This window comes from Eumetopias jubatus, unplaced genomic scaffold (genome assembly GCF_037043125.1).
Source record: "Eumetopias jubatus isolate StellerSeaLion01/CBP00866 unplaced genomic scaffold, mEumJub1_p1.0 scaffold_17, whole genome shotgun sequence".
NCBI classification, from domain to species: domain Eukaryota; kingdom Metazoa; phylum Chordata; class Mammalia; order Carnivora; family Otariidae; genus Eumetopias; species Eumetopias jubatus.
In genome coordinates this window covers 58,425,212-58,441,191 of record NW_028274823.1, presented here as the reverse complement: position 1 = coordinate 58,441,191, position 15,980 = coordinate 58,425,212, and the positions used below count along the sequence as shown (strand labels likewise).

At 44.7% G+C, this 15,980-nt stretch overlaps 1 protein-coding gene across 1 annotated transcript in view; it reads left to right on the top strand.

The window, feature by feature from the left end:
- Positions 1–15,644, top strand: part of HKDC1 (hexokinase domain containing 1) — a 50,888-nt gene extending 35,244 nt beyond the window's left edge. The window contains exons 11-18 of the mRNA XM_028109651.2: positions 387–532; positions 626–745; positions 3,441–3,536; positions 3,713–3,812; positions 5,210–5,393; positions 7,407–7,562; positions 11,920–12,153; positions 14,784–15,644. Of these exons, the coding sequence (XP_027965452.1) occupies positions 387–532; positions 626–745; positions 3,441–3,536; positions 3,713–3,812; positions 5,210–5,393; positions 7,407–7,562; positions 11,920–12,153; positions 14,784–14,931 (1,184 nt within the window). The 3' untranslated portion in view covers positions 14,932–15,644. The remainder of the gene's footprint in view (positions 1–386; positions 533–625; positions 746–3,440; positions 3,537–3,712; positions 3,813–5,209; positions 5,394–7,406; positions 7,563–11,919; positions 12,154–14,783) is intronic.
- The last annotated feature ends 336 nt before the right edge of the window (positions 15,645–15,980 follow it).

The window sequence follows — 15,980 nt, the reverse complement described above, 5'->3', positions numbered from 1 at the left end:
GAAGAGCAGGGGGCAGGAAGAATCATTTCATGCTCATGGTGAATAATTCCTGTGGGCCATAGAGATAAGATGGGAACATCCTCCAGATTTCACTGCGGTCAGTGTAGCCTGACTTGGATTCACCTTCAGAGGCTCCTTGAGCTTAAGTATCATATACAGCCTTTACCAGATACCAAGAAAAGCAGGCTGGCCTCAGACAGGCTCGAAGTGCCTGTCCGGCGCTGGGATGCTGTGCTGGGTGACCCACGCTCCTCTGGCTCGGGCGCCCCAAGGGAGAAGGCTTGAGTCTGCTCTGTGTTGGCGGCTCCTCTCCCTCTCAATGCCTCCACACGAGCCCCTGCTCTGTGCATGCTGGTGGAATGCAGCTCTCACTTTCTCCACCACAGAGAAAGGGAAGTTCCTTGCCCTGGATCTGGGGGGAACCAACTTCCGGGTCCTCCTGGTAAAGATCAGAAGTGGACGGAGGTCGGTGCAAATGTACAACAAGATCTTTACCATCCCCTTGGAGATCATGCAGGGCACCGGCGAGGAGGTACAGGCGGGGCGGGGGAGTTCTGTGCCCAAGGGGCCCGCCTGCCCCCCATATCGCTGCGGGCCTGGGATGACTGCTACTCTCTCTCTGCAGTTGTTCGACCACATCGTGCAGTGCATCGCTGACTTCCTGGACTACATGGGCCTCAAGGGAGCCCAGCTGCCTTTGGGCTTCACGTTCTCATTTCCCTGCAGGCAGACGAGCATTGACAAGGTAAGACAGCCCGGCAGCCTTCCCGACAGCCCGGTGCGCTGTCCACCAGAGGAACCTCGCGGTACCGCTGGGTCACTGTTTGTTGCCTTATTTAAGGGTCTCAGGTTCAGGGCAGCTGGGGAAACATAACTAAGCATTTGAACCATTTAATATTTTCTATTTCTTATGTTCCATTTTCATTGTTATGGAATAGCTCATTGTATGTATACACACTATTTTTAATTGCCACATTGTAGTTAAGAAAAACAGAGGCATGGAGAGGTTGAGTCAGTTGTCCAAGTTGCTACATCTATAAACAGTGGTGGAAGGTTCCAACCCAGGACACCCAGGACACCAACCTGAGAGCCCAGGCTCTTGCACTTTACCCTTGGGGAAACCAGGACCCAGAACCAATATCCTGGAACCATCTTGGCTATAATACACAGTACACCTACATATATATAATTAAAACCCCAAAATCAAGAAATAATATTCTTATTGTATGCGTTACACTCTATTTTTTATCCCATTTCATTTTGCATAGGAGAAACTCGAGCCACGCAGGTCTCATCTGATGGGTCGGTACAAAATCAGAACTGGAACAGATCTCTTCAGGGCTCTGAGAACACCATGGAAACACACATGCAAGCAGTTCCTTCCCACCCTATTATTCAGAGAATGGGGAGAGGGGGGTTCAAAGGGCTGAATTATTTGGTCATATGGCTAGCTCTTTTAAAATTAAAAATGCCAGAATGCTAAGAGCCAGAAGATCCATTTCTCAGGATTCCATTTCTCAAACATGTGCCGAGAAGGAGTGATCAAGGATGTTCACTATAGCACCCCCTTTTTAATAAGGAAACATGAGAAATCGCTCACATGGCAGCGGAGGATGGCTAAAGAAACTCTGGCAGAGCAATCATAAGGAATTACTTACTTGATCTGCATTTACCAGGCACATGCACAGTGCGTGCTCGGTGCCGGACACTGTTCTAAGTGCCTCACGGACACCACCCACCTGATGGGAGGCAGCACAGTGAACACGGTAGCTAAGAGCCTGGGTCTGGAAGCTCATCGAATCTTGGCTTCTCCACTTACTGACTGTGTGACCGGGGGCAAATTATTTAACCTCTCTGGACCTTCGTTTCCTCATTTGAAAAATGGGGATAAAAATAGTACTTATTTCATAGGTATTTTTTATTTCTATGCAGTTATATTTGAGGAATACTCCACGCAGTGAAGGGAGGGGGCAGATCCATATTAACCGACCCAGAAAGGTCTAGAAGATACGTTATTAAGTGGGAAAACCAAATTACAGTAGTCCACACACAGTGTGAATTTATTTTAAAATACATGTAAACGGAGAGAGAAAGTTTTGGAGGGAGTCCTATCTGCCTGATAGTAGAGGTTACCTCTCAGACTGGGGGGATGGTAAGTTAAAGGGGACTTTGTCCTTATCAGTAACACTTTAATTTTTTACAAGGGCAACATATTACTGTATGACTGCTGCCATAAAAAAATTAATACGCCATTCAGACAGCCGTGTGCCGCTGTCCACAGTCCTGAATGATCAATGCGTGCCCAGGCACAGCCACTCCTCCTGACCAGGACACCGGGTCTCTAGGCCTCTCCCAGGGATTCTGACAGATTCATGGATACACGGTTAAGAGGGAGGGGGAGACAAATGGACAGCTGGTAGCAAAGCCACTGATGGCTAGGGAGAAAAAAGAAAGACTTTCAAAAAATATTTTTGTGTAATTGCAACTAAGACGAAAGATTTTCAACTGGGGGTGAAACTCTGATGTTCTACATACATCCACCAGGGCAGGAACAAGGGAGCTGAACCTCCCAAGGACTGTGGAGAGAAGGAGGGAGACCAGGGCCGAGGGCCCCAGGGTGAGATGGCCATCTAGCCCACGGGGATGGGGGCACTGCCCTCAGAGCTGCTAGCCCCCTCCCCTATCCCAGGAGCTCTCCCGACCTAGATGCCCCAGCTTGACCTGTCCTCACCCCACCCCTGGTCCTAGGCTGTGGATTCTGAGGCTAGACTAACTCCTGTCTCTGGCTAAGAGTGTAATCTTGGGCTTTCTTTTAAAAAAAAATGAAAAATACTTTTTCTCGGTATTATAAAAATTATACATATGAACTTTGGGAAAACTAGAAAATATGGACACACAAAAAGGAAAGACTAAAAGGCACCCATAATCTTGCACCCAGAGAGAACCCCTGTCAGCTTCGTGGTGTGGGCATTGTTGCACACCTTTTTCTAGATATGAGTGTGTGTGTGTGTGTGTGCGTGCGCGCACGCGTGTGAGTCTGTGGTTTTTAAAAGAATAATGTCTGTATTTATTTAATGTGTGTTCACTTTACAGTGTATGGTGAACATCTTTCTCTAAGAGTCAATGTTCTCTGACAGCCTGATTTTTTTTATAACTGTTTAACATTTTCTATATCAATGCACAAGATAATAGATCTATATCATTGGAACGATAGGCTGCATCTAGTTTTTCATTGGCATGGAACCATGCTTTGATGGATGTGTTGTAGCTTTTATCTTTCATCACATCTTAATCTGTCCTTGGCTGAATTAGACATAGAATCACTATGATCCAGGCCCAGTGACTAGCAGCCGACCACAGCATTTTGTATCTTTTTGATGTTGAGGTTGTGTAGTGGTCCCAGCAAACTATTGCTCAAAAGAATTTCTCCTTTCTTTCAGGGAACACTCATTGAGTGGACCAAAGGCTTCAAGGCCACTGATTGTGAAGGGGAAGACATGGTGGACATGCTCAGGGAAGCCATCAAGAGGAGAAATGTATGTTATGGTGTTGAGGCTGATGCCCAACATTGCGCCTTCTCCCAGGCCCCTTTGCTCTGCCATCCTGTGCCCAGCCCTGTGCCTCTGGTCTCTGCCCCCCTTGGGCTGATATGCCCCTCCTGAGCCTGTTTGGCATGCACATCCTACTTATAGTATGGCTGCTTCCTTTGCAGGAGTTTGACCTGGACATAGTTGCACTTGTAAATGACACAGTGGGGACCATGATGACGTGTGGCCATGAAGATCCTAATTGTGAGATTGGCCTGATTGCAGGTAAGTGGTCAGGCATGTCCCATTAGCCTACTCCCGTCTGATCTTTTGGTGGTTTCCTTTTCACATAGTGTGGGGCTGGGGGTGGGGGTGGGGTTGGGTGGAGCATTGTTCCATTACACAGAGGTTCTAAAGCCAGCTTTGTCCAAGGCAGAGATTAAGTTAAGATTAGGATTCCAGGTCTCCTAATTTCGAAATCTTTACTTCATATCTTTCTCCTTAAGGGTCCTAAGCCAACGTTGTCCTTTTGTTGAGGAAGGAGAATAGCGTAGAAAGAGGGGTTTTCAAATTAGGGCCTTGGGGTAGAGGATCCAGAGTGGAAAGAGGCCACTGTTGTTTTGGGGCTGATTTTCATCAGCTCCAATGTACACCTCCTCTGGTAACTGACCTCTTCTGGCTGTGGGTGCACAGGATGGGGGAGAGTTGGAAGGAAACCTAGAAGGGAAGGGAGTGGCCTGACATGTGATACAGGCATTTAAGGGGCTTTGGGGGAGAATTCTGGCAGTGATTAAGGGCAAGGGTGGATTTCAGGGGGCTGACTCTCTAACTGGTGAGGGGATGGGTAGAATGTGAACAGGTGAAGATGGAGATGATGAGCATTCCAAGGAACGGGCACAGGTTAGTAATGACAGAATCTAGGCAAGTTGTTCCAGTTGGCTGTCCAGGCTTCCCGATGGTGAGCAGGGGGTAGAACAAGGAGATGGGGAGATAGTGAGACACCTCCAATGCCAGCTAAGAGGTTTCATCTCACTGTAGCTCTTACCCACTTTGTGACAATGGACAGGTTACTTACTCTGCCTGGGCTTGAGTTTCCTCATCTGTGGGGGGGGGCACCTAGAATTAGGAGCGCAAAGGGGTGAGATTTGTTGGATTGCATATAACAGTTGCCTGGACTGTTGCACTGAGAATAGTTCTGAGACCAGGTCAGGGGCAAAGGAGAAAGAAGGTGGCCTACAGCTGCCAATGTTTACTTCTCCAAGACTAGATAATTCCTCATGGTCCTGTCTAGCTCTGGCTGCTAACTGTGACTACTTGGGAGCCCATCTTGTGTACCCAGAGCTTAACAGTAATGGTGAGGATGCTGATGTAATGTGTTGGTGGTGACGAGGAGGGGGAGGATGGTGTTCTCTTGGGCACCACTTACTATGTGGAGGAAACAACTCACTGTTTTCTTTAGAACAAACCTATAAGGCAGGTATTATTTCCTTTTTACAGATGAAGAAATTGGACCTCTAAAAGATGAGATACTTGTCTACGGTCCCCTAGTTATGAATGTAAAGCTGGAATTCACACCCAGTCATACCTGACTTCAAGCCTAAATTTCTCTCCACTGCCCCCTCTGCCTCTTTAGGACCTGGTGATGTTTTTGAAGTCTAAAGTCCCTCCATGCTTCCTTTTAGGAACAGGCAGCAACATGTGCTACATGGAGGAGATGAGGAACATTGAACTGGTGGAAGGGGATGAAGGGAAGATGTGCATTAACACAGAATGGGGAGCATTTGGAGATAATGGCTGCATAGACGACATCTGGACCCAATATGACAAGAAGGTGAATGAGGGGTCCTTGAACCCTGGCAAACAGAGGTGAGGAGGGTGGATGTGTATATTTATGTAGTTGTGCAGTGTGTGACTTTATCAGATCGGGGGGGGGTCTACTATATTCATACCATAGCTGCTATAGCTTTGTATTTTTATTACTACTCCCCATCAGAGGTCAGGGAAGTGTCTTATTGGAATGAAAGCAAAATACAGGACAAGTTTCCAAGAAGTACAAAGAAGGGGTGGCTTTTTCTAATCACCATAAGGTACCATAAGGTCCAGTGGTGGCTCTGGAAGTGATTTAGACATGGTCACCAAGTTCATTCACTGTGGGCCAAGTGTCACAGAGCAGGGGCATGCTGACTTAGTGGGCCCTCTCGGGATGGGCTTCTAGTAGACCCAGTTTAGAGGTCAACATCCTCAGCCTTTCAAGGTCTGGCTACCAGGTTGGTGACCCCTGTTGTGCTGGGGGTGGGGAAGTGCGAGCAGGTGGCGGATGGGAGTACTGGTTCTCAACCATGATGTCATGTCCCATCATGGGTCACAGTTACTGGGGAGGTAGATTCTAATTACCAGCCATACTACTAAAAATACTGAAATCAATGAATGATTCTTTAAAAAAAATTGAGTACATTTTCGCTTGTGTTCTCATCTAGCTTCTTGAGTCAAAGAGAAAGGGGTAGGTAGAGATAGAGTTAGCATGCTAGGAATTGATAATTAACTCAGGCCCATCCATGACAGCACGTGTTGGCAAACTTTTTCTGTAAAGGACCAGATTGTAAATGCTTTACTCTCAGGTCATATGGTCTTTGTCACAATGAAACTCAGTGTCTTAGTGTATAAAATAAAATGAAAACATAGATTTATCCTGATGATGATATCCCAGTAGCGAAGTTGAACAGATAGGAAACATAATGAGATCCGTGGGCTACAGATGCCTTGGTAACTGTGGAACCGAGAATTCGGTACAGGAAGATACCTGGGCAAGGCCAGGACCAGCCTGAATGGTCCTTGGTCTTCCGTTGGCACTAGCCTTCATAGCTGGGAGGAAGGTGAGTTGTGGGAAGCCCAGCTGAACCAGGGGTTGCTCCAAAAAGAAGGGACCTTATCTCTGAATCCCAAGTTGGGGCATTCGAGCATCATGGCTCTTCTCAAGGGGTAAGTGCCTTCTGACTTAGTTTTGTGTCTGAATCCATTGGAGGCTCACATTTTTTAGAGTGAGAGCTTAAGGGGGCAACACATTTGAGTTTGCTTCGCTGTCACTATTATTTGAGTATTGGTTCCTTAGACTGCTGAGGTCCTGAGCAGTAAAGCAAATACAGGTCCAGCACACAAGTCTCAGACACAGCTTCCCACTTGACCCTGCAGGCCGTGGCAGTCCAGCTCCTCATCACTGTTAGTAACGCTGTCTCTCATGCCCATGCACAGTGCCTGGTCAGTGCCTGCTGGTTACAAAGTCCCTTTTCCTCTTGCTCCTTCCCTCATGGAGCTCACAGCCTGGTAGAAAGGGGGGCTTGGCTCCCTTCCAACATGTTTAAAGAACCCCTGGTGTGTGCAGTTTAAGTACAGTATTTCATGAAGCAGCATCTCTAATGGAACAGATTTCTTCAATTACAAAGCCAAGGGGAATCTAGTAAACCAGATTTATAATACAAAGCCAAGGAGAACTGGCTTTGGGACCTGGAAAGGGACTCGCTTTTGCTCAGTGCCTGCTGTGTACCAGATGCTGGCCTCCCAACACTCTTGTGAGATCAAGCTTTTGCTCTCTGTTTTATGGATGATGGCTCACAGTGTTCGCTCATGAGGCCAGTATGGGGCATTGTTGGGACCTGGCTTCTTCCCGGTCAACAGGGCTCCAAAGACTCGGCTGTCCCATATTGTGCAGACTTCTGCATTGCATTTCTCTGGGCCTACTGCCCACTCTGAACCACTCCAAACCAGGCAGTTGTTGGATGCCAATGGTATACCATCCATACCGAGACCCAAGGTCCTTTTGTGAACCACTCACCAGTGCTGATTTTCCTGCTTCTATCAACCTTATCCCCATTCTCCACACAGATACGAGAAAATGACCAGTGGGATGTACCTGGGGGAGATTGTGCGGCAGATCCTGATTGACCTGACCAAGCAGGGTCTCCTCTTCCGAGGGCAGATTTCAGAGCGTCTCCAGACCAGGGGCATCTTTGAAACCAAGTTCCTGTCCCAGATTGAAAGGTGATGTGGGATCAAGTTCACCTGCTCGGTGTGAGAGGCCCTGACTGGGATGTGCTGCTGTCAGGCTGGGGTCCAGCAGACTTGAGATTTAAAAATAGAAACAGTAAGAGCCTGGCTGGGCAAGGGGTTTCCTCCTAGAGCTGCTCTGTCTCTCTAGCTGCATCAGGGACCACAGCACACAGCTGAAGGGCCAGCCACGTGCCTGAGCCCTGAGCTTCCTAAACTGTTACACGGGAGTTAGCTTCGGCTAAAAAATGATCCTCTTTTGTTTCTGAAAAGATGATGTGTCCATAATATGAAAGAAAACTCTTTAAAGAAATCACCCATATAGTCATGATTAAATATAATTGTTTTGATTTTTGCATATTCCCTTTCAAGTTTTTAAATGTGTGTAAACATAATTGCAATCATACCACACATATCATTCTATACATTGTTTACTTAGTGTTTGTACGTGACAATTTTCAGTTACAATTCTGAAATAATTATGAAAATTTTTAACATATATAGGAGTAGAGGGAATGGTAAAATGAATCTAATATTTGCACCACTATCTTCAACAATGATCAACTCACAGCCAAACTCAGTCCGTTAATATACGCTTGCTTTTCCCACCCCCAAACTGGATTGATTTGAAACAAATCTCCCATTTTATGTCAGTTTATCTATAAATATTTTAAAATGTATTTCTAAAATATTAGTTCTTTGAAAAAACCATAACCTTCTACTCCTGAAACCAAGACTACACTATATGTTAACTATCTAGAATTTAAATAAAAATTTGAAACAAAACAAAACAAACAAAAAATCCTTAAAAACAAGTAATAAAAAAACCATAACCATGTACTATCATCACACCTAAAATAGCTAATGATAAACCTTAATCTCAAAATATCCTGCCAGTGTTTCTATTTTCCAAATTGCCTAAAAATAATGGTTTTTGTTTGCATCCATAGCCAAACAAGGTCCATAAAGTACAGTTGGTTGATATGTCTTTTAAAAATCTCTTTTAATGTATAGACTTCTCCTCTTGTTTCCCCTTGGAATGTATTTGATGAAGAAACTGTCATTGTATCCTAGAAGTTTCCTGTGTTCTAGATTTTGCTGATTACAGCATTTAGCATTTTCCTCTCCCCTGTATTTCTTGCAAACTCACAGGAAGACCCAGATGCCTGGTTAGATTCAGTACTGAAGTTTGGACAAGAATATTTCATAGGGGCATTGAATTGTCTGTCTGTCTTTTCTGATCTTAGCAGTCATTGATGCTCATTGCTTAGATCTGTGATTCTAAAATGATGACAAGTTAATGCTAACACTCCTGCATTTTCTAGCTGGAATACTTCTAGAAAGAGAAACTTCCCCATCTCAACTCTTTGGTGTAATTATCATTTTAAATGGCTGTGTAATGTTACATTATATTGCTATACTGTAATTTACTAAACTTTCCCTTTAGTATAAGATGTCTAGCTTGTAATTTATGGATTTCCGCAATTCTGTGTAACACCATCATATTTCTTTTTTGTGTTATCATTTGTATCTCACAGATTATTTCCTTAGGAGTAGAAGAGTTTGGTTAAAAGAAGCATTTCCCTATGGACACACTTTAAAAAATATGGTTCCAGTTTCCACCACCACTAGTTATGTACAAATGTGTCAGTTTCACTGCTTTTCCTACCAGCACTGGTTCTATCAGAAATTTCGTATTTGGAATTTCTGTCAATTTGCATTCATTCAGTTAATTTTACTGGTCTTTATGGCCAGATGCCAGCAAGCCAAAAATCACTTTGGGAGGAAAGGAAAACTCTTTAGAAGTGAAAGCAGTGTACTTAATGAGAGAGATCAGATGGACTGTTGCAGAGCAGATCTTGCCGTCTAAGGAGATGGTAGTAGAATCAGTAGCAGCAGCAGCAATTTTGTGATTGTGATATGTTGATCAGCAGATATCCAGCATCCTTTCTGTCTGGCTTCAACCCATTAGATTCAAAAGTGTAAGTTAAAAGTCATCACTTTTGATGACCAGAGGGATCCTCTTTTGCTGTGGGAGCAAATGGTTTCTTCCTCAAACGGACTATCTTTGCGTTGCCTTTTTTGTTGTTGTTGTTGTTGTTGCCTGAATAAAAAGGAAAATGTTCTTGGACAAGAGTAAGTTAGCAGGACCTATATGCCTCCAGAAATATTTGCTTCTGCCGCACAAAAGGTGTCTGCTTTGGATGCTTTGATTTCCTGTTTCTAGGTATTTTATTTGTTTTTAAACTTCATGGAATAAAAAGAAAATCATATCCAGTGTCCTGCCAGTTGGGAATGGGAGGTGCTGTGCTGACTGTGGCCCATTTCAAAGCACATTGTCCATTGGATGCAACAGGGATTCTTGGGGGGAATCCTGGTCTTCTACAGTCTCCAAGCCTGAGTTTAAGATTGCTTATGCTGTGTGACCTGAGGCAAGTCACATTACCTCTCTGGATGACAATTTCTTTTTTTTTTTTTTTTAAGATTTTATTTATTTATTTGACAGTGAGAGACACAGTGAGAGAGTGAGAAGGGAACATAAGCAGGGGCAGAGGGAGAGGGAGAAGCAGGCTTCCTACGGAGCAGGGAGCCTGATGTGGGGCTCGATCCCAGGACCCTGGGATCATGACCTGATCAGAAGGCAGACGCTTAACGACTGAGCCACCCAGGCGCCCCTGGATAACAATTTCTTTCCTTATAGAAAATAAATGCTCTACTGTTTAACCCCAGTGATTAGGGGAATGTACATGAAAGAACTAGGTAGACTGTGATGGGCTAGACTGTGGAAGGAATTTCAGGTTTTATTATTTTACATACTGAAAAAAATCCACGTTTTTTCATCCTATACAAATATTACTCATTCATAAACAAAAGGAAGGGGCATCTGGCTGGCTCAGTTGGAAGAGAATATGACTCTTGATCTCGGGGTTGTGAGTTCAAGCCCCAAGTTGGGTGCAGAGATTACTTTTTTTTTCTTTAAGATTTTATTTATTTGAGAGATTGAGAGTGAGAGAGAGAGAGAGAGCATGAGTGGGGTGAGGGGCAGAGGGAGAAGCAGACTCCCCACTGAGCAAGGAGCCCGATGTGGGGCTCGATCTCAGAACCCTAAGATCGTGACCTGAGCCGAAGGCAGATGCTTAACCTACTGAGCCACTCAGGTGTCCTGGGTGTAGAGATTACTTAAATTAAAAAAAAAAAAAAGGCAAAAGGAAGAAAAGAACTACCAGGAATCCTACCAGCATCTGAATAGATTTCCTTCTGCTCTGATTTTTTTTTTCTGCGCAAAGACAAACATTCAAAAACAAAAACAAACCAAGATCATATGGCACATAGTATTTTATCATCTATTTTTTTGACTTATATGTCATGAACATTTGCCATAGCATTAAACATTGTCACACAAGCTCATTGTTAGGGTCTACAAAGGATTCTATTCTCTGACTACACCACCATTTACCTGCTGAATCCACTGTATAACCAGACAGGTTGTTTCTCAGTTTTTCTCCCTTAATAACATTCTTCTTCCCTATGTATTCCTTGAGACAGTCAGGATATAATTTTACCTTGTTTAGCTTGGAAGCCAGAGCTCTATGAGTTCACTGGGAGATAATCAGGGTCTAGACTTGAGGCCAGCCTGTCCCCACGGCAGGTGCTTCTCTGCTTTGTGCTTATGTGCTTACGGTCCTGTGTGTGGGTTCCTGTTCACTGAGGTGCTGATTGTACTTTGTTTACTAATTTATTCACTTCCCCATTGAATGTACACAGCCCTATGCTGGTTACTATTGAGAATACAGTCTTACCCTCAAAGAGCATGTAGTCTAGATGGGAAGAGAAAACAGAAAATCAGAAAAAGTTAAGTAGAAGGAAAGTTGGCCTCCAGGTGAACAGGGCCAGAGTAATGGGAACTGGCATGCGCAGGGGCAGAGCTTAGACTTGGTGTGAGAAGGCATGTGCTCGAATCCCTGCTCTCTGCTGTCTGTGGGTAAGTTTCTAGCAATTCTGAACCTCAGATTCCTCTTCTGAAAACGTACACCCGATGTGTTGCTTGCTGAATCTAATAATAGCTTCTAGTGAGATAATAGGTTTGAACATGCCTAACACCAGAGGGGCCCACACTTTATTTTTTAAAGATGGTGGGACTTCTGGCGGCGGGGGGGGGGGTGCTGCAGGTGTCGCAGGCTTCCTTGAGTCCCAGCTGCTATGGCATTCTGCTCTAACGCAGCCATTGCCTGGATCATTTTTTCCCTCCCTCCGCCTAAGACCTCTAGGGATGTGGGGGCTGTGAGCCATGTGGAGCAGGGTCCAGGGCCCCAGGAAGCAGGTTCTGACGTCCTGCTCTGCTTGCCCGCAGCGATCGGCTGGCCCTCCTCCAGGTCAGGAGGATCCTGCAGCAGCTCGGCCTGGACAGCACGTGTGAGGACAGCATTGTGGTGAAGGAGGTGTGCGGAGCTGTGTCCCGGCGGGCAGCCCAGCTCTATGGCGCCGGCCTAGCTGCTGTCGTGGAGAAGAGGAGGCAAGACCAGGGGCTGGAGTACCTGAAGATCACCGTGGGAGTGGACGGCACCCTGTACAAGCTACACCCGCAGTGAGTGCCCCAGAGAGGCCCCCACTGCATCTAACAGATGAGATGGGAGCCCGCGTGGCTCTCTTTCCTAGTGGTTAGGATGTCGGAGAGCTCGCCATCCTCTCTGAACCCCATGCTCCTCAAGGCAGTAGTAATCTCTACCTCATAGGGCTGAGTAAGGATTGAGGTCCCAGTGCTCAACAAATACAAGTGATTAGTACTAAGTACTCCCACCAGACCTCACAGGGAGGTAATGAGAACTGAATATTTTGCACAGCACAGAGCATTTGTCAAGTGTGAACTGGTTATAACTTTCTTAGCTCAGAGTCAGTGGACAGAAGGATTAATGTAAGTTTGAATCCTGGCTCCATCACTTAGAGCCTGGGTGGTTCAGTCATTAAGCATCTGCCTTCAGCTCAGGTCGTGATCCCAGGGTCCTGGGATCGAGCCCCGCATCGGGCTCCCTGCTCGGCAGGAAGCCTGCTTCTCCCTCTCCCACTCCCCCTGCTGTGTTCCCTCTCTTGTTGTCTCTCTCTCTCTCTCTGTCAAATAAATAAATAAAATCTTAAAAAAAAAAGAAGCTGGAAGGCCTAGGGCCAGTTTCTTACCCTCTCTGAACCTCAGTTGTTAATCTGTAAAATGACAAAAATCTTACCTACCTCATAGGTTGTTGTGAGGACGAAGTTAAACAGTATCTGTAGAGTGTGTGGCACGTCACAAAAAAGTCAGCATTAAAGCTGATATTATTTTTTTGAAAGCTATTATTTTTATTTAATGTTTAACGTTTTGTTTTGGTGAAGAGGAAAAGTATTAACAAGTTCATAAAAATTTCCAATCATACTGAAACATATACACGAATATACTGTTACTGTAATCCTGGATCGTTAGCTCTTCCTGTGATGATGACTAATTATCCAAAATAAGGGACTGGTATCTTTTCTTGTTTTTCCCCTTAGAATCCCTTATTTATTTATTTATTTTTACATTTGTCTCATTTGTTTTATTAATGGAAAAATGACAAAGGAAATTAAATTTTTTATTTTATTATGTTAATCACCATACATTACATCATTAGTTTTTGATGTAGTGTTCCATGATTCATTGTTTGTGCATAACACCCAGTGCTCCACGCAGAACGTGCCCTCTTTAATACCCATCACCAGGCTAACCCATCCCCCACCCCCCTCCCCTCTAGAACCCTCAGTTTGTTTTTCAGAGTCCGTCGTCTCTCATGGTTCATCTCCCCCTCCAATTTCCCCCCCTTCATTTTCCCCTTCCTACAGTCTTCTTTTTTTTTTTTCACATATAATGTATTATTTGTTTCAGAGGTACAGGTCTGCAATTCAACAGTCTTGCACAATTCACAGCACTCACCATAGCACATACCCTCCCCGATGTCTATCACCCAGCCACCCCATCCCTCCCGCCCCCCGCCACTCCAGTTTAAATTTTTTTTTAAACCTGAATTTTCTGATCTGTGCTGTCTTCTGTCAACTCTTAACTACTTTCCTAGAATCATATAGACTGTTAAAATCTTAATTTGTAACTTATTGACCAGAAAGCATCCCATGGCCAATCTAACCACCAACGTCAATGTGCCAAAAGGCAGGGTTTTGGACCTACTTAGTAACCAGCACTTCACACGGCTTTCCCTTTGTCACCCACATCTCCGCCCTAACACTTTAAGGCTTATTAAAGGAAATAGGCCAATCTTATCAAAAGAGAGTATATCCTTAATGTTGAGGTTTTAGGTATAAGGGAATTGGGATTATAGAAATAAAAATGGTTGTAGAAACAACTTCTTGTCCTCTCAAATGAAACCCCTGGATAAACATCTTTATCTAAGTTGGTCCATTGTGCTGGGATTGTTTATGAAGTGATATATACTATGGAGTGTAGAGTTGAAGAACTCTAATTCTAGCAAAATTAGTTAAAGAATATTTTCATTACTTTGGTTCCAGAAGAATCACTTATTTCTGATGTGGTCCCTACAAGCCTCTCCCTTGAACCAAAATTTGACCAAGGGACAAAAACCAAGTGATCATTTCTTTTTCTTAAAGATGTTATTTATTTATTTATTTATTTATTTATTTATTTATTTATGAGAGAGTGAGTGAGCAGGGGGGAGGAGCTGAGGGAGAGGGAGAGGGATGTGGGATTCGATCTCATGAACCTGAGACCATGACCTGAGCCGAAATCAAGAGGTGGATGTTTCACCGACTGAGCCACCCAGGCGCCCCCTAATAATTGTTTTTAAACTGTTATTTAAGGGCGCCTGGGTGGCTCAGTCGTTATGCGTCTGCCTTCGGCTCAGGTCATGATTCCAGGCTCCTGGGATTGAGCCCTGCGTCGGGCTCCCTGCTGCTCCCTCTCCGTCTGCCGGCCGCTCCCCCTACTTGTGCTCATTCTCTCTCTGTCAAATAAATAAAATCTTTAAAAAAAAAGCCCCCCCAAAACTGTTATTTATTACACTTTGACTATATGTATATTCTGTATATAAAACACCTAGAATAGTCTCTGGCATTAGTAGGTGCTCAATAAAAGGTACAATTAAAAGCAAGCTGGAAGGAACAAACTAGTTTGGGATCATTCATAAATATGTTGATCCCATATGTAAGTGCTGATGATGTTTCTCTTTCTCTCTTTCATAGCTTTTCTCGGATATTGCAGGAAACTGTGAAAGAACTAGCACCTCGTTGTGATGTGACGTTCATGCTGTCCGAAGATGGGAGTGGAAAGGGAGCCGCTCTGATCACTGCTGTGGCCAAGAGGTTACAGCAGGCCCAGAAGGAGGACTAGGAACCCCCTTGGGCTTGGGCCCCATGTGCCTTGGATACTGGCTGGCCTTTCCTCCAGCAGATGCGTTGGTCAGGAACCAGAGGCAAGCTTCTAGCTGACTTCACATTCTGGATGGCCGAAAGAGAACCCTGGGTTCTCGGGTACTCCTAGCATTTGGTTACTTGGTGTTATTTTCAGGGGCATTAAATGACATTTCTGATTCGCATATTTGGGCCAAGGATGGGCCAACTTATAAAATCAAAGCATTTGGGCCTGAGAGATCCCCTTTTAGCAAATTTTCAGTTGAGGCTGGAGCTGCTAGTTTTCTAGGGCTTTGGGTCCTGTGGCTGTTGCCCACACGGCCTGGCTGGCTGGCTCCCCACTGTGGTGCTTCAGCCATTGATTGTAGTCGATCGGGTCCTCACTTGGGGATGCACATTTGAGAAGGATGGGGATTCATGTAATAAACTGGAGATCTAATCTAACTTGTCCTTAACTCATCATGCTGACTTGGAACACGGAAAGAGAATAAAGACTTGGGAGTATCAGCCCCAGGATGAAGAAGGGTTGGTTGCCAGGCAGCCCTGCAGGAATCTTTTCATGCTTAAAGTGAGTTATGTCAGCACCTGTAAGATTGCGTTTCTCAATATTGCATGTGTGATGGGGAGGGGTGCCATTTGGGGCACCTGTTTTCATTTTACATGTGGTTTGTGTTGCTACTGTGGGTAGTTGTTTTAAGGACTGTTAGGTATGTGGAATCCAGTAAATGAATAAAAAATATTTGATTTCCTAAGAATCTTTGCATGAGGTATCAATATTTCATTTGGGAGGCTCGCTTGCTAACTTCATGCTCTGCTGGTGGAATAAGGGACACCGAAGTTTCTGAGAGCATCCCTCTAGCCCAGACTTCTTCCCAACAGGGGGAAATATATGGAATATCTTCTAGAATACCTTTAACAGTTTATCCAAATCTCATTTGAACAAATACTTCTCGTGCCTGGGCATTTACCACATGATCCTACAGCCCTTGCTTTTGAACAGCTAAAGTTGGCTGGGGGTCCTTTTGATTT